Source organism: Numida meleagris, chromosome 8 (assembly GCF_002078875.1).
Source record: "Numida meleagris isolate 19003 breed g44 Domestic line chromosome 8, NumMel1.0, whole genome shotgun sequence".
In the NCBI taxonomy this organism is placed as follows: Eukaryota; Metazoa; Chordata; class Aves; order Galliformes; family Numididae; genus Numida; species Numida meleagris.
Window position 1 is genome coordinate 13,855,589 of NC_034416.1, and position 19,422 is coordinate 13,875,010.

Here is a 19,422-nt window from a genome sequence, read left to right on the forward strand (position 1 = left end):
AACCTACCTCCTTTTCTCAGCAGATAGATGGGCACAACATAGAGCATCACATGCTGGATGTAATAAATTTCCATTTCAAATGGAAGCTGAGGAATAAGGAAAAATATTTGTAAACGTTTTTCATCATTAACAACTGGAACCATTTTCCTTATGCCCCATCACAATGCATTCTGTTCGGTTCTTTTGTCACTATGACAGTTACCAAAGCAATGGCAGGCACTAATGGTCAGTGCTCAGAAAATGCAGCTAACTGTACCCGCTCCATCCCCCTTGCCACAAACACAATGCAGTATTTCTCAAAGAGAATTCTCAAAATTGGTCTGAAGCACAACAAAGGAGGCAAAACATAAAACTGCTCTTTTCCTTTTCCTGGTTAATGTAAATTTCCAGTAACAGTGCAAAACCCCAAAGTAATCAAAACAGAAACTATATGCACAAACACATCATATGACATAAAGAAAACTTTACTGCTAGTTTGTGTGTGATTAATTCTATAGAGAGAACTTTTGCTTACATCCATTTTAAAATACATGAACGTAATTGCTAAGGGATCCTGTGCAAAAATCAAAAGAACTGCTTTATGGCAACGTGCATGCATGTGTGGAACAGCCCAGCATCTCTAACACAACAGATGATATCAGTCAGTCTTCAAGCTGCAGAAGGATGCAAATAGACAAGTTATCAGTTAGCGGTAAATCAAGTCTTCCTCACCCGCTTACAGCTTTTGGGAAACTACAGTTCATCATCTCTGTGTCCATGTAACTTCTACAGGACAAGTCAGACAGACTGTGCTAAAATAATACTCTGCTAAAAATAACTTGAACCACAACTCCCAGTTCAATCCGAGCCCCTTAATCCCAGCCCAACTAATTCTAGCTCTTGATCAGCAAGAAAAAGTGGCAGACTGCTCTGAAAGTCATTCCATCTGTAATTGTTTTTGCCTATATCTATCTGTTAAAAGAGATTCAAATCAAAAATTCAGAGTTCAACCTCTTGATGCGGCTTACTTACAAAGCTGAAAAAACACGGCTTACTATTTTATTTCAGATGTGAAAAAAATGGATGATACTACTGAGTCTGAATTCTCACAGGAGTAAAGCAAAGTCATTAGCTTTGATTCAAATGTAGTGTCATTCTACAGGCTAACATGAAACCAGATGCAAGTACTTCTTTCTTGGCTTGTGTTCTAATTTTAAACAAACAATTAACTAGGAAGAAAAGAAAAATCAATAAGAGCCTTCCCTTTTTGTTACTGTTCCAAGACAATGAACTAATAATATTGAAACAGAAACATTACAAAGATTTCTACATCAACAGAATTGAAGATAGGATCTTCACAGAGTTCAGTTTTCTTCCTATAGAGTAGTTAATAAACAGCAGGTAAGTTATACAGTGAGGTTTTAAATTTTGAAAAAAAAAAAAAAAAAAGAAAACTTAGATTTTATTTTTAAGATGTTAAAACCATCAGCTGGAGTTTTTAGTGCTGGCATCCCTGAGCTGACACTATCACTGTCCTGTTTGCAACCTCCAAGATGTTCTGCCAGCTCCTGGGAGACAGCTAAAAAACCTTCCATACAATCTGCTGGGTTATTTTATTCCAAGGATTCTGTACCAGAACATAAAAGTATGCAAGAAAATAGCAGGCAAAAGCAAGAACTTCACAAAAGCTGTGAGGCATACTGTATCTAAACCTTTTCTTCTGTTGCCCACTGAAAGACACTGAGAGCAAAGAAAGGGGATCAAAACAATTGAGAAAGAAGCTAATGCAATTTTCCTCACTGAAGGAAGAATCTGCACCCCTCCCAGGTGGAGCACACACACTTGAGAAACAATAGCTCCTGATACACACAACACAGCATGAGACACTCCTGGCAAGGAGCATTCTCTATTCAGAAGGGCTCCTGCACTCACCGAGCTGTGAGGGTCAGTTACACAAACACGATGCTCAGGACACTTCTGAGAACAGAGTGACAGTTGTCTTCCTGCAGTAGTGTTGACAGTATTTTTGTTTGTGTGAAACAAAACATTCCTTTTTCCACCATGAAAGATTGTTTGTTCTGAAGATGGGTGCATTTCCTGGCATAGAACTGAAAATGCAGAGTTTCTGTACTGCCAAGCACTCACACTGTACAGTTAGACAAGAAACAGAAAAAGAACACACACAAAAGATGAGCTATGAAGCTGTATACAGCAACTGGCTCACCCAGTTCTAAAGGTCTCATCTGTAAATTATTTTACCCATAAAACACTCGCTCGCAGACAGCAGGTATGTATCTCGTACCCGTAAGAGAAAACTGCAAGCAAAGACAAGGTGGAAAGGATCACCTGTTGAGCCAGGACATAAAGATCCTCTTTGTGAAAGCAACCAAGCACTTCAGCAAGTGATCAAGACTGAGAGATTCAAAAAAATCAAAAACCACTTATTCACACAACATAAATTAAGTCGAAGTGCTATGTTGGTCCACCTCATCTTTGACTGTGGCACCCGTATAGGCCACATGTATCTAAACTCTGGCTCCAGCAATCTCTGAAGCAGGCCCTAGTCCCAGGCCCCAGATTTGTCCTCTCCTTGTTTCTGAGAGGGGAAACCTTGCAGCCGCTCTAAAGGTGGTACCTCCTTTGTAACAAACCAATGAAGTATGGATTAAAAAAACTTATTTTCCCATCCACCTGTTCCCAGAGTGCCAGAAACACTGGCTATTTGCTCCCAGAATGGACCAGCCTGAACTCTGTATATTAACTGTCAAATTATTTCATGTATTTTTGGACTCTTCTCTCCCTTACCAGCAACACACTTCCTGCATTTTATCCCACCCCTTCCTTGGAGTTTTAAAATAACTAATGGTACAAGACAAAAGGACAGATTATCCATTGCTGCTACTAACTTGCACTCTAGGCTCCCTGACAGTCTCACTGACTACAAAGTACAGGCTACCTTGCTACTGAAGATAAGCAAGTTTCTCTCCTTTGAAGATTCCTATTTGTGGAAAAGCAGATCTGCTCATGGTTCATTCATAGGTTTTAACTTTGGTATGAAATCATATTAAACACCACAATTCCTCTAACATACACACAATATCCAAACATGCTAACAAAGCGCTCCGTAACTAAGTATTCAGACCTCTCATTTTTGACATGTTGTAATGCCATTTCTGTTAGAAAATAAATGCTGTCTTGTTCTTCCAGGAAGAACATCAGCTTATGATGCAGATTCCAAAGTGCCACGCTCCCCGGACACGTGCTTAAAGGTCCCCTAGTAAATGCCAAGAACAGCAAGCACACAGTAAGCCTCCCTCCCAGGGAGAGGTCAGTTACATGCAGTGCTACTGGGGTAAATAAACACCACCTCACTGCTTGGAAGTCTGAAGGAAGGAGAAACTGTACGACAAAGGATTAGAGCACACCTTGTTCTTTTTGAGTAAAAGTCACAGCCATCAACAGCAGTTCTCTGAGCACGTAACAGGATAACCTAACTTAAACCAGGTTCTGCCCTAGGGAAACAACGAGCTCCTTCCATTGACTGCACTAAGCTTGGAAAAAAAAAATAATCTCAAGACAGCGCAGAGTTAAGGCCAGAAGTCAGACATTCAGATGAGAGTTTCCCTCCAGAAAGTGCAGCATAAGACCCATCTAAACTAGCTTAAACCCACTGTGACAAGGCAGCTGCTTTTCAGTGGACTATGAGGTTGCTACTTTGCTGTTTCCTCCTTCTGTTAATTATTTATACTTTAACTGTATATGGATAACAACAGCTCAAGCACTGTACTGTAGAAGAGCTCTCACTCCGTGGTCCCCTACAAAGACAGCAGAGCATGGCAGAAGAAAGGAATTGAAGGATTTCAACTCCCAGGCCCCAGCCTTTTCTATAGCATAACTAGCACAGCCTGGCCATTCTGTATCAGTCACTTTCTTAGACATCAGCAGTAAATCAGATTTGTAATCTGTGATGATTAGTTTCCTAACTATGATCAGTAATCCAAAAATTAAAACCACAAACAGGTTTGTTGTATCACCAGCAAAGCAGACCCTAGTATAGATTAATCAGAGAAGAACAGATATGAAAGTATACAATACAAAACTCATGGTGCAAACAGCTACTAGGCCCAGGTAATAAGTGATGGTTACTTCTCAGCGTATTCAGGATTGTGACAGCAAATGACTGACTTGGTGGAGGAGAAATAGCTGCCAGAAGTTTAGGAGAACAGTCTAAAGACAGACATGAAGACTCCACACAAACGAGCAAAAAGCCAACAAAATACACAACAGAAACAAACAAGGGGCATTTTGCAAAGAGACTCCTCCCAGTCTTATCAGTCTTATCACTTCTCCAGCAGACATTCAAACAGGCAAATGGCCAAGAAGCTCCAATTACTGCTACACTACTTGGGCATTTTTACAGCTCAGGCACCTCCAGCGTACCTGATATAGAGCAGAAAAGCAACCTCCATTTATGTGAATAGAAGGAAAGAGTGGAAAGAAAAAATGTTATGTTGAAATAAAGACATACCAGGGTTGCAGAAAAGTATTACGCATCCTTGTGAGGTGTGAAAGTCTAAAGCAGCTTCCTATAGTTTCATTGCAACAGTTTCTTTCTACTGTACTTCAGGGGCAGTGTTTCAGTTGCCTGCCACACACCCTCTTCCATGCACTTTAAAAAACATACATTCTCAAAAGTTTCAAGTGGGCGAGTCAGTCAGCATTAATTTAAATTTTATCTAGTTCTCATTTTCAACTCCTGTTAGCGCAGAGAACATATACTGAGGGAAAGAATCAGCATCTGTACCTGCTACCAAAGTATTAGCATGCGTGACCTCAATCTTAAGAGTTATAGAAAAGCACTCGTTATGTCTGCAGAGTAAAGATGCAACAGACTACAGGACCAGGAATGTGACTACTTTTACTAGTCTACAAATGCCAGAAAATCCAGGTAGGCCAAGCACCCAGGATTCCAACCGATAGCAAGATCTAAGATCTGACAAATTGTAAGAGAGATGTTCTTTCTTGGCCTCCAACTACAGAGCATGAAGTTTACTAAGAAAGCCAGGAGAATACGGCACTCAGTGGAACACTGATCTTGAGATCTTTAGATTTGCTCTTTGATCAGGGTTTTGAGTATTTGACTAGCATTATATTTGAAGTTTACTGCACTTTGTAAGACATCACTGTCCTGCAGTCAGTCCATATTTAACATACAGACCAGCTCACATTAATGACACAGTGGGATCACTTGGGCATTTGTAGAATTAGGTGTAAAAAAGTTCTAGGTAATAAATAATACCATCTTCAGAAATAGCACTATTTCCAGTTCCTCTAGAGATAATATTTGGACTCCTTTACATCACCAGCGGAAGGTAGATTTTATTATCAAATAAAGCTGTGACTGTACACTGCATTTACATGTACCATTTTGATGCACATAGTATAGGTAACTGCTGAAAGATGCAGAAACATTGGCTTTAGGACCTACTAGCAATCAAAGCACAGCTTCCCCATAGAACCCAGCATGCGACCGTTCTGTTATTTTTCCTTGTGCCAGCTATATTAAGCCAGTTTAGCTATAATATCACATGCTACCATAACCTAACCCATTTTGCTGTTCAGACAAAGACATCTCAGGCAAACTGTTTAGTGCAGTGAATATCACGTTAACGTGCAATAGGAATGCAGTAGACAAAGATCAGAGGTGCTACGCACTGTGTACAGTAAGTACTGCTTAGAGTATGATTCTGTTCCTAAAACAGATTTAGAACGTGTAACTCTCAAGCCAAATAGCTCTAATAATAGAATACAGCAGCTCCTGGAAACATTAAAACTGCACCATCCCAGCTGCATGAACAAAGATAGCAAGTTCAACATCTCTGGGACTTGTCCTAATTTTTACTTTATCAAAATTTTCAGGACATCAACTTGAAGAAAAAAAACCCAAAAAAACCATATATTTTAAAACCACCAGCAAGTTTCCTTTAAAATTTGATCAATGCAATACACAAGTTCAAACAAAAATAGTTCCTCTAAATACTTGGTTTTGTGGCAGTTAGATGAGTCTATTCACATAGCTAGGATATTACAGCATCCCATATAACTTAAACAGAGTAGAAAGAAGTCATCTGCTTCTGTATTTCTTATACCTTTCCAGGGTCCCACCTGGGAACCTAACAATACAATTCCGTTAGCATCTTCAGCTAAAATCTGATTGAGTTTTTCAGATGCAAGACTTCAGCATTTAAGGCTAGATCTCAAAACCTTATCACAACTTCTCACTACAGGAATGTGTATGCTTGCCATACAATTTGTGAAGTCTGTTCAGTAGTCCATTGTCTGTCTCACATACCAAAAGACTGATGGATTCCAGATGGCTTGTTCTTACCATGGTATTCTGTAGCATAAATAGGCCTATCATTCAAGTTCCTTAAATAACACAATTCCATTCCCCTCCCTGCCAAAGTGGAGCCCTTCCAGAACTGAAAATAGAAAGTTGATTAGCTGAGCATCCTAAATACAACACAGCATTCATCTTATGGTCACCTATAACTTCATGCTTCTATTATGTATAAATCCTGACATCCACTAGTTCCTAAACATCCATTCATCACCCACCAAGGTGACAATTAACTTTTCATTCCGTATCAATAAGCTGCAAAAGGCATAAGATATCTACAAAGAAAACCATACTTCTAACATTTTCCCCTGCTTCTCACTAATGATACACAATTTGGTGGTGTATGCATGCCTACTGCGGAACTTGCTAAGTTAGCAGGCTACAAGGGACTACAGGTCACTGGTAAGCACCTGCTGTCTGTAAGATAACCAAGAGGCCCATCCTCTTGGAAGAGAGAGGATAAGTAGAATGTCAGCTGAAGACAATGAAAACTTACCATATCCTAAGCTTAAAACACATCTTACATGATGAAAGGTAACAGCAAGGCATCTTGGTGCTCAGTGAAATATACCAGTTTGGTTCTACAGTCTCACCAAGCGACGAGAGACAACAGTCTTCTGCTTTCCAGCACCCACAGACCTCAGAACTCTTGCTCATCCGTCCCTAGACAGCACCTCCTTCCCCACTTCTACAGCAATAGCTGTGCCAGGTGCCCAATTTTTCATGCTCTTAGTTTGTGCCAGACACAATACATTACAACTGTTTACAGACACAACTAAGAACACAACGTTTTTGTACGAGATGTACACACTAAAATGTACATCTTAAAATATCACACTAGTGAAATTTTTAAAAAGATGAGGTATATTCTTGATTGACTCAAGCATTTCTTCATTTAGATACTATAAATCAGCACGGACAGAATTTTTTTTTTTTTTTTAACTCCTAAGTTGTAAGTGAAGTTTCTTGCTTTAGGGACAAAGTCAGTGTAAATGATAATGACATCTACAGAGCAGAATGCGTGTCTACCACAACAGAATTTGGGCCAAAGCAGCCATGCTATAAAACATCACCCAAATTATCTTGTGCCTGAAGAAACACTGAAAAGAGACTAGCCTGGCAAGCAGCTGTTCAGCCAAAAATAACCTAAGCTGTATTTATTCCAAAAATACTTGCTCTTGGACATTATCCTTTGCCTCCTTTATCCCTAATTAAGGACAGATTTTTATAAATAGTCCATATTTTTCCTGTTTAATCTCCACTTCTCTAATTTAAATGAGATCTTCAAAATAGCAGAGAAAACACAAGCTAGTGATTAAACGTTTCAACATTTTATCCTGAGAAGGTAACACAGAAAAGTCATTTTGTTATGCTAAACTTAAGAACTAGGTAGTTTGAAATACAAAGTGAGATGCGTTCTCCCAGTTATCAGGGAAAACGAGTATTTTTTTATTTTTATTTTTTAATGTTCCTTCAGCAGTAATTAGTTGTATTAAAACACACTGACAAACTGCACATAAGCAGCTATATACATATATATGTATATAGAGACACATGTATACAACACACGTGTGAATATATATTTTTCCCATACATAATGCTTTATGTATTTTTTCATATACGTGGAAAAGAATATATGTAGTTAGCAGAGAATGAAGGACAACATAAAACTTGAGTAAAATCTATGGTTATTTTATTAATAAAATCTGAAAAAATGATTCAACTTTCCGTGTATGCGTGTGTTCTATGCAGTGAGGAATGTCATTTCTGATAATGTAAAAGCCTACAGATGGATTATCCTCTCTCCAGTAATTAAACCGTGTCTCAGGGGAATTTTTTCTTGTCTTAAATGGGAGAAGAAGGAAAGCATACACAAGTCCAAAGTAAGTCTTGATTTTCAAGTCTCCTACATGCCAGTGTGGACAGTCAACACAGTGTACCATCAAAATTCAATACAGATGCTGATTTATAGACTTAATCCTATTAAGACTGCTGAGATTTGTAAATGGACAACCACTAATGAGATTTGTAACAGAGTCTGAAGTCCCAAACAATATCATTAACTCACATGCTATGCAGATATAGATATGAATACGTTATCCAGACACTGTAAATATGTAAGCAGATGAATATAAGTGAACTATATTTTAAAAGACATTTAAATAGTTGCAAAAAAGAAGAAAAGATTTTTTGAAAATTAGTCATGGCCCTCTATACCTGCTCTAGCATGTCCAAGACCCTCGTGTACTGGAGGCCCCACAGCTGAATGCAGATCTCCAGGTGGGGTCTAATAACAGTGGAGTAGAAGTGAGAATCACCTCATTTGACCTTGACAGCTATGCTTTTTCTGATGCTGCTCAGGACACAGATGACTTCCTGGCCTGCAAGTACACATCAGCAGCTCATATTCAGATTTACTTCCACCACATACTTCTCTGCAGGGCTACGCAGTGCTTCTCAATCCATTTGTTGACCATCCTATATTTGTGCTTGAGATTGCCCTGACCCAGGTGCAGGACCTTGCACACTTGGCCTTGCTGAACTTCATGTTGTTCACATGGGCCCATCTCTTAAGTCTGTCCAGGTCGCTCTGGATGGCATCCCTTCCCTCCAGTGTGTCATCAAATTTGTCTGGCACTATTTGCCTTTACTGAAGTTATGTTGGCTGTCACCAGTCACCTCTTTATTTTCCACAGGCTTTAGCAGAATTTCCAAGAAGATCTGCTCCATAACCTTACCTTGCCAGGCACAGAAGTGAGACTGACCAGCCTGTTGTTTCCCAAGTCTTCTTTTTTACCTTTTTTTTTTTTTTTTTTTTTTTTTATAAAAAAGAGTTAGACTTTTCCCTTTCCAGTCACTAGGAGCTTCAGACTGCCACAACTTTTCAAGTATGACGGACAGTTGCCTTAGCAACTTCATCCACCAGTTCCTTCAGGACCCCCAGATACATCAAATTAATTCCCATGGACTTGTGCACGTGCCACACGCTATTCTATGAAGTTTATTTCAAATCCTCTATGTTTTACCTCCGTTCAGAGGCCAGGCCAGAATTGTCAAGGTACTTTCTTCTACACATAGAACATAGCAGTATTAACTCTCCACACTGATTTGTAAACATCATCACAGAAATTTCAGGATTGGAATTTTGGCTCCATCACAGTGACTTGTACCAGGAATCTACAGCCTGGTAAAATTAACTATATACGGTCAAATGAACCAAAGGTCAAATAACCTTACAGATAAAAACTTTTAGAAATAAATTAAAAAGGAAGAGGAAAGATACAGTACACTCACCAAGCGTGTATTAACGACAGGAAACAGCAACGCCAAGAGAGCCCCATTCAGCATATGCATCTGCAACCTTAGAAAAGAGGAAGTGGTATTTTCAGACTGGAAATGAAATGCAATATTTTCACTTTTTATGTAGAATCCCTTCAATAAAAAGCAGTCAGAGATTTGAGAAAATCTGAATAAAGCCACAGTTAAATACAATAACTAGGACAAAGCCTCTCTTTAAATACACATTTAAATACTTTCTTAAGTAGGACTGCTTTCTGTAATGAGCTTTGGATTCCTAGAAGGCCTAGACTGCCCATTTGTGTTAATCCAGTTCATGATACAGGTTGTTAAATGCTTGGAATTTTGCTGTTCATTTGTCTTTCAGAGCTTGAAATAGTATATTTGATAAGTGTCTACTCCTGTGCAACTTCACATGTGTACAACTTCGAAAGTAGTGCAAACCCCAAATGGTTCCTTGAATGTCATTTATATGTCAGAGTGTCAGAAAACAAAAAGATCAATTCTGAAAAGCAGCAAGCACTGTGGCCACTGGGAAATCCCATGACTCTCCCCACAGTCCAACTAGTTGTTCCCCGTGACTACTTATTGGGCTCTTCCTGCACACTGGAAATCCTCGTGCTTCCAAAAATGAGTAACAATATACAATCTTTTCTAAAATACTGCTTATCTTTCAAAAAATACTCAAAATCAGCAAGAATTTGTTTTGTTTTAGTTGTCTTCTTTTTAAAACTAGACACATTGCATATGTACAATGTTCAATGAAGATCAAATACTAATTTTTAGTGAGGATAATCAAAAGGTATGAGGCACATTAAATTAAGTAAGCAAGCACATGTTAGTCCGTGGAAGGAGGAGTGTAGTTCAGCTGTTACTGAGCTAATGTATGCTGCTAGTGAGAGCAAAACCCGCATCAGAACAAAAGAACCACAGGTATGAGGCTCAGCAGTCAGTTTAAGCCATTACCTTTTTAAGGTACCATTTTTCAGTCCAACCAATATGCCTTTCTTGCTGAATATATATCTTAATATTTTATTACTTAAAGCTATGATTAATTTCTAAAATACATTATGCAAGTAGACAGAAATATAGTAAACAGGAGGCATTACCTGAAGAGAATCATTGCAGCCCGACATGGAGGGCAAGCAAGAAGAAAAATCTGAAATATCAGAAACAAATTTAAATTAATGATATGATCTTTTAGAGTCCGTTTTCAGTATCTTTCCTTCCAAGTTCTGGATGCAACCATCCATTTCTAACCAGAAGAACTGTTTTACAGTAAAGATGGAGAAGACTAACAAACATTAACAAATTAAAAGGCTTACACATTTTATGTAAATTCACATTTTCTAGGTGTAAAAGGATTATGCAGTACAAGCAGCATCTAGGGTTGAGCTTCTGCCAGTGCCTAAGAAACAAGTGCAATCCTAGCCTATTTGATATCATCGTTTTAAAAAACAAAACAAAAACAGTCTTTCCAAGGCCTCATGGAAAGCAGATTACTGTGCTGTCAACCCCACAGCCATCGGTCATCACAAAGTCCTCACTGTGCTAACGACCAAGTGTTTACACTGACAAGCCTCCCCCCTTTGCTTCAGCAGCGTAGGTCCCGGCTCTTGAAGCTTTAAATTGAGGTGGTTCTATAAAAGCCTCTTAGTACTTTCCAAAATAAGGCTACAACAGTATCTGTTCTATGGATAAGCTTAGTAGTCATCTTCAAACATGCCCACTGCATTACTCAAGAGAGTATTTCCAAAAGTTCTGCAAGCATGTTGCCAGTTATTAGCCAGCCATTTCACAAGTCCAAGAATAACACAATACAGCTGGAGAAGATTATGTTTGTTTTTCTTTGCAGATCACACTCCTACCGTAAATAGGATCTGATTTAAATCATTATGCAGTAAAATACTGTTGCATCTATGCCCCATATAAATTCAGAGGATAATCACCATCCTTTGATACTGCTATTTAATATCTCTCACAGTAAGTTAAAGCACTTCATATCAGCAAGTCTTCAGATATGAAGAGATGACCTAAGCACTCAGTGATAATTACATTGTACGCTACTGAAAATAAGAATTCCTACACAGTTTGGGCTACTCTCCAAAAAAAAAAAAAAATTTCAGCAAATAAAGGGAAGGGAACTGTGATTTTTACTGCTGTTGCAAAAATAAATTCACAATAGATTAATTCTCTGCCAACATACAAAACAAATTATCAATAAACCACTGCAACATGAGAACATCTGGAGAACACGTCTGCTTTGTGGACGACTCAGCGCACTTTCTTTCAAGTGCTGCAGGACATATCTGTGCAGATACCTCTGACACATTCAACTGCCGCCAAGTCACACACCTGCTGCAGCAACTGTAGGAAAGCTGATGCCCAGGTGGTACTATTCATCCCCTGTTTCTAAATGGGGCTTACTGTCATTACCAAACAATAAGCATAAAAGAACTCTGAACATGTTATTTCTAGTTCGAGTTAAACGCAGGCATTTATTTCTCTCATCAACTTGTTTATTTAATTCAAGTCAATCAGCCTCTGTAACAGTTTAGAACATGCATGTACACACACTATATATATATATATTCCCTAAGTCATACAGAACTCTAATATAGGCAAAGCAAGAAAGGCAGAACTTAAATTTAGCTGAAAGCACCTCAAGATATTTTCTCAGTGAACAGTGTTGAAATCCAGGATTACTCTGAAGCCTTATATTCAGAAAGCAATTCAGCAAGTCAGGGCAGGTTAAAGGCTAAAAGAACAAAATAGACACATGATGACAATCCTCTACTAGACACTTTCTTGTGCTGATGAAAAATAACAAGAAAAAATATATACCAGCAACTTCTGTGAGAGTTCTATATATCACCTTGCACATAATACCTATACAGTATTTCTCTGAAGCGTCTGACAAATTATGTCTCATTTTTCCATCATTGCATACTTTCACAACAAACTGTTTACTATCTAAAATACTTTAAACTATAGGCAGTATTTTATTTGAAAACCATAAGTAGTTTCTACCTGCCTCTTAATAACTGTTATCCTCCTATGCTCCCTGCATGCATTAAGCTTAATGAACATCCCATGCTTCACGGTAACAAAAGGAGACAATGGCATTTGGAGTCTCAATTGCTCTTCCTAAGTTTTCAGTTCAGCTATCCCATGACTTCCATAAGCTCCCAAGTCAGACAGAAAGATGTTGCTTTTGAAAAATAGTTCATTCACATCAACACGGAAAAAAACTCTGCTCTTTCAGTATAAAATGCATTTTCTTACTTCTTTCACCTTAAAAAATAAAAAAAAAAAAAGCAGGTTCCTCTTTTCTCTGCATGCACAAAATAAGCAAAACAGAAGTACGGCTTAATCACATCACTCGCTTCCTTTCCTCACACAACGCAGTGCTCCAAACACCAAGCCTGCACACTGCCTACTGGCTGAACACCACCACATAGCTGATATTAAGAAGTATGGCACTGTTATATAGATTGAGATGAACATCTACAAGTACTTCACTACCACGAAGACCAACAAAGAAGAGTAACAGATTCACAGCTACTTATTTTCAGGTCAGCTCTGCTGTAATAAACAGTTTTGAGAACTGATGAGGCAAAGCAAGTATTTAATATTTTCAAGCATGCAAGTCCCTTGGTTATGGGGGAATCTTTCAGAAAACATGTTTGAGAGCAACAGAGAAAACCAGAACATTTATGTTCAAGCTTTACAGTAATGGAAGAGATCTTCAAATGTTTCAGCATTAGCAAATTAACACCAAGCACTTTCTCTCTAAACATGTAAGTACTTTCCTGTGATAAATAAACCTCAGACCCTGTTAAAAGAGATGCTTCACAAGAAACATTTGTACTTGGTTTTCAAAGAACTATGTCACCGAGTAGATTTAAACATCATAAAAAGTGGTTTTGTGAGTTCAGCTCACACAGAGTAATTAATGGCCTGAAAATAATCACATTCCCAGCAGACAAGATCACAAGCTCTAACACAAGTATTCACATCCTCATCCCAAAAGCCTATTACATTTCACTGTCATACTGGAAATAAAATCCTTTGCCTTGCGGGGAAAAAAAAACCAGCAGTTTTGTACACCAAACAACATCACATCAAATTAGTGCACAGCTGTGAAGAATTCCCAGTCTCTCCTTCCCTGCTGGCACTCCCAAGGATTTACACACACAGCCCATCACAGATGCTGCCCTCACCTCCTCGCCGGGGCACTGCACAGCACTGCTGTGAACAAGGCAGCACCTACTTTCAAGTACCCTGAGGTGGGCTTCTCTTCCTTCAGGGCAGCATAGCTGTATTTATTCTAAAGGAGAAGTTCAAAGTAACAGCTTCACTGTCCTCCCTTGTTCTGTCAGATGTGTTACCTGTTACATGTGTTAAAAAGAAGCAGGACAAAAGAATTAACCAGAAACCCAAGATCTACAAAAGTAAGTATGTGGGGAGGGAAAAACAAGCTGTAAGATACCCCCTTTGTGCTATGGGTTATGCAATAATTCTGGGCATGGTTCCAACCGCTCCTGTCCACTCCGACCTCTCTCCCCAAAAAGCGCAGAGATCGACAAGCATGACCACAAGACTCTTCAATCTGTTAGAAAACGAGCAAACAAACCCTATGGGGTGTAAGTAATAGAAAGAGAGGGTACAAAATCGTGAGTAGCCTTGAGGAAACACAGAGCAGTCCTAGGTGGGGATAATACTGTGAATAAGGACATACAAGTCTTTTCCACCAGCACAGGACCAGAAGATTACCCAGTTTTTCCTCAAGCAATAAGCTGTAAGAAAATTCACAACACTGTTAGATTTGCAAACTGAGGTTCACTTCAACTTTAAGGACCTTGATGAAAGCAGAAGTCAAAGTCAGAGAAATTCATAACTGCTCTGCCATAAATACCATTATCCATCCCAATGGGAAATATTTCTAGCATGAGAAACTGCCCGGCCAGCACCCCCTGCACAAGCCCAAGTACAAAGGTCACACCACAACACATGACAGATCAGCAGGGCTGTTACCATTTGGAGACTGCAGCATACAGGATTGCTCTGCTTAACCGTTCCTGTACCAAGACAAAATCAGAAAGAAACTGACCTCACAACTAACTCAGAAACGGGTCACGAATCCATCTATTCCATATTCCCCTTCTTTGAACCATACACTAAAAAGAAAAAGTTCTAATTAATATCTTCGGGATTAGGACAGACTGCAAAGTAGAAGGAAAAGGACAGTATTTTTCTCCCTGTAGCAGTAAATTTGAAATTCTAAAGCACACATGTATGTGAATTTGTCATTAGATACTTCATGGAGTTGCCGAGAAATATCTTGTTTGAGATCCATGAATTTCAGGGGACACTGTTTTCTTAAATCTGACTGTATAAATTGTTTGTGTTACTGTAGCAAGTAGAAGAATCTGTACATAAAAAGTCTACTCTGAAGACAGTAAGATCATGACTTTACTTGATTTTATCAAGAAAGCTTCTTTAACTACTAGCACAATCACGTGAAAGACCACAGATCTGAAAAATGTCTTGTTTCTACCTTCTGATGTAGGAAATGTGATCTACAGCAAAATGTTTCTTCATGTGGTTATAGATAAACTGTTCTCTTTAAGGAGTGAATACAGCAAAGCCTATTAGGACTCGCTCCACCATTAAGTGAGGTCAGTGGAGAGACAGAAACATGCCTAACAAAATTTATCTTGTTTGAGCAAAACAAACTAAAGAGACAAAACACAACAATTCAAAAGGCAGCAGTGGAAGAAAAGAACGTGTCACACAACTGGTAGCCAAGGACAGGACATGAGGGAACAGAACAAAGCTGCACCAAGGAGGTCCAGACAGGAAACTGGGAAAGATTTCTGTACCGAAGGTGGTCAAACGCTGGAAAAGGCTTCCAAGAGAGGTAGTGCTGCCTCACGCCTGCCAGCATTCAAGTGGCATTTGGCCAACATCCTCAATAACGTGCTTAACTTCTGGTTAGCCCTTTATTACATTTATCAAAGTACTCCCCACAGCTGGAGATACGAAGATGTCTAAAAAAATCAAAGTACCTTTTAAAGGTAAGGTTAAGTGTTTTTCAGTGTGAAAAAAATTCATCCCCCCCACCCCTCCCCGAAGGAGGAACATGAGACAAAGTACATTCAAGCAGCTGGATAATTTAAAAGATGTAGAAGGCTTTGAATCCTAAAATTCATTTTTCTGAAGTACGTTCAAAGTAGTCATTTATCATTTGTCAGAAAGCAGCAGTTTAACAACTCCATCATCAACTCAGCTTCCATTCAGTGTCTAGGTTTATTTTAGACATTGATTGTTTGTGCATAAACTATGAATTAAGCACAAAACAGTAGTATCATTTAAAACCCATCTGTCTGCCTTCTAAAAAAAGTAACTTAAAAAAACCAAAGACTAACAGTGGTTTAGTGTTACTCTTTGAGACTGCTAAATCTGAGAAGAGAATGAAGATCAGAACAGATCTTACATTCGCTTTGCTAAGTAGCAGCAATTTGAATTTTCTTAATATTTTAGCATAAAAAGCACAGCTCTCCTACTGCAGCTGCCAGGAAAGTTCAGAGATTAATTCATTTCTCCTGTAGAATTTTTAATTTAGCATTAAGAACACTCATAATTCAAAGCAGTGTTACTGGCAGACAACTAAGTAATACCACGGTGAGAGTAGCTCCTGTGGTCTATAGAGCAGACTTATTGAGAAAGATGAGCGTGTCAGTCCTTCCTTGCAGCCCCACAGTTCCCCTGAGATAAAAGAAGCACGCTGAACAACTTCCATCCTCTACTCTGCAATCTCATGTTCCCTAAGTTATCTATGGTCCCTTGGACGTTCCTGGCTAGCCTTCCCTTTCACAGGTTCAGCTACTTTAATGACTGAACCCACACTCACCTTCTTTTACAGTCTTAGGTGAAAGATTTGTAGACTTCTCATGTTTTACGGTTAATTATTAACACAGGACTAAGTTACTTCTATGTGTGCAGTAGAATTAGTTAGGATATCTCAGGAACAGGGATTTCAGAGAAAAGGCGTCACTGAGCTTACTTTTCTTCCTTGTTCTCTAACCAACATTTGAACCATCCCTTTGCTGGCAGTGGCTGGCTTACTTCCTCCTCCGTTCCTAGCCTAACACAATTAGCAAAACCTGCCAAACAAAAACTTCTTTGGGGGAAAAAGAACAAAAAGGCTGATAAAAAAAAGGTAACATTCAAACCTCCAACTTCTTTACAAAGCCAATTCATACTGAATTTAGATTAATTTCTATTCATACCTGTTATTGACATTGTGAGAGCTTGCAGGGGGTCCCAATAAGATTTTCACGTGGATATTGATCTGTCTTCGCTTTTGTTACTTTCTCCCCTGAGCATGACATTCCATATCCACTTCCTACAGTAGCAAAATTGACATAATAGAAGCCTGCTCTACTCTTCCCCAAGGCTCCAGTGCCACAAGGACATCTGGAAGATTTCCTGGTGATGTACAGTTATGTGCTGGATAACACGGTGCTTTCAGACTGAACACATAAGAACAAATTGACTAACATTCCTGTTTGTTTTGATTTTTCTTGCAGGAAACCTACCACAGCAACTCTAAAGATGACACTAAGGAAAAAAAGTTAAAATATCAGGGAAGCTGAAAATAGAAAAAAGATAAAGTAAACTAAGAAAATCAAAGAATTAGAAACCTCAACTCATCCAGGCATTAAATCTCAGGTCTTCAATTAACCCATCATACAATGAGCATCTCTTCACCCACCATTACTCTCCATCTCTCCCAAATAACAGAAATATGTTCTCAATTCTGTCTGTTCCTTTCTTCAAAAAACCCAAATAAACAACACCCTCTCTCACTGTATCACAAGAGTAATAAATTACTCATGTTCATGTGGGGAAAAAAAAAAATCATACTGCTACAAACAATTGTCCCACAAGAAAGTTATATTTTTAGCACACAACTTGAATGGTACCTTGAACGATTCCGGCTTTGATTTTTTGGCTACACTGGGCAAAGTGATTGCACCTTCAACCTCAGATAGTGAAGGTCAAAACATCTGCTTTCTACATAGCTAAGTTCAACTGCTCCCTGGCCTTTTGCAACACTGAACATAGATATAAGCCTTTGTGAAACTGAAGAAATTAATTAAAAAGATATGAATAAAAGTGTTTTTCTCCCAGTACTCCGAGCTCACATCACAGAACGGCATGTGTGAAAAAATACAAGCCATTTGCAGCCCCACCAGTGCTTCCTAGTCAAATATCCTTAATTTGTTTTTCATATTGGCAAGGAGAATTAAAGTTCAGAGAAATCCTTATCAACCATATCTTCAATAAATCATTTTTCACGTTTATTACTCTAGACTTGAGAGGCGTAGGCTAATCTTTCTGTGCATAGAGAGGCTTTACCAGTGAGAAACCAAGCAAGAGTGCTTTCACTTTTTCTATGTCAGAAGCTTACAGAATTAAAGAGCACTTTAAGTTTGCGGGTTAATACACAAGTAAGATTTCAGTAGGCTTCTACTTCTCCAAGCGGCAATTACCCAATGATTCCGTTACATGTAACTAGCCGGATATTTGGAAATCATTTTTGATTGTGTACAGTGGACTATGCCAAGTGCATATCCTACAGTAAGAAGCACCTTTAAAAACACTAAGACAATTAATATGTAATAGCTTCATTATTACAAAACATCATTTTCCTCAAAGAAACAGAAATACTAACACAATCCATAAAAAGCTACAACATATGACATCATATTCCTGATAAAATTTCTAGAAAATACCACCAAATACCAAAGTGTTACGCTAGAAACGATTAAATTCCCTTGATACTATTTACTTGGCAATGTGAACAAATGTGAACCCTTACCGTATCTATCTAAAGCCCTGAGGAAGTGTCACGAGAAACATGAGTCCTGTTACACATGCAGCAGGTTTCAGATTCATGGCACAGAACTTCCTCTGGGTGAACATCACCACGGTTCAGGTTGCTGTAGGTCGTACAACCACTGCAGTGAAGCTCACCTTCTGCTACTACAAGAGCAAACGCAGCAGTGTAAGGGAGACAACAAAGGAGCATTTTTGAAGAATGGAAACCAGAAGACGAAAGTCAACCCAAACCCTGGAACATTTATGGTGCCCCACACCATTACTGCTGTTATTTCATTTATTCTATAACTCCACTGAAGTTCCTAGAGGCATCAGACAGTGAGTGAAAGATCAGTTGAAGCTGCTAGCTAATAGTTTGTACAGAATGGTCTGTTAAACCTCAAAATAGGTAGAAATCCTAAAACATATTACACCTAACAGTGAAGCACTACAGCACCAGACAGAACACTGAAAGCATTCCTAAGAGCCCCATTCTCCAAAGTAAATAAACAAATAAATAGATGACCTCATGCTGCACAAACTACGTAAATTACATTTTGATTAATATTTGTATTAAACCTATGATCTTATCAAAACAACTTGCCTACTAATTCCTCTTGCCTAATAATATATAATAAATCCACTTGCCTAATAATTCCTCTAGTTTAGTCAATAATCCTCAGTGTAAATATTTAGGCTAACTTAAATTTTTATGTCTACAATTACCAATTACGCAATCCCTACTTTTTAGAGAATCATATTACTTGTTATTTCTCCCCTTTTTATTCCTTTTCTCCTAAGAATACACAGAATAAAGGAGAGCGTTACCAAAGGGTGCATTCTATCCTCAAACGCAG

At 38.6% G+C, this 19,422-nt stretch overlaps 1 protein-coding gene across 3 annotated transcripts in view; it reads right to left on the reverse strand.

Moving 5' to 3' along the window:
• TMEM164 (transmembrane protein 164) overlaps positions 1–19,422 on the reverse strand; it is a 41,697-nt gene that overhangs the window by 14,981 nt on the left and 7,294 nt on the right. For 2 of the 3 annotated variants that reach the window (XM_021406424.1, XM_021406425.1), the window contains exons 3-5: positions 10,786–10,835; positions 9,674–9,740; positions 8–86 (exon numbers count right to left, since the gene is read on the reverse strand). In XM_021406424.1, the coding sequence (XP_021262099.1) occupies positions 8–86; positions 9,674–9,740; positions 10,786–10,835 (196 nt within the window). Of the gene's footprint in view, positions 1–7; positions 87–9,673; positions 9,741–10,785; positions 10,836–18,566; positions 18,731–19,422 lie in introns of all 3 variants that reach the window. The other variant, XM_021406426.1, reaches the window with a different exon arrangement.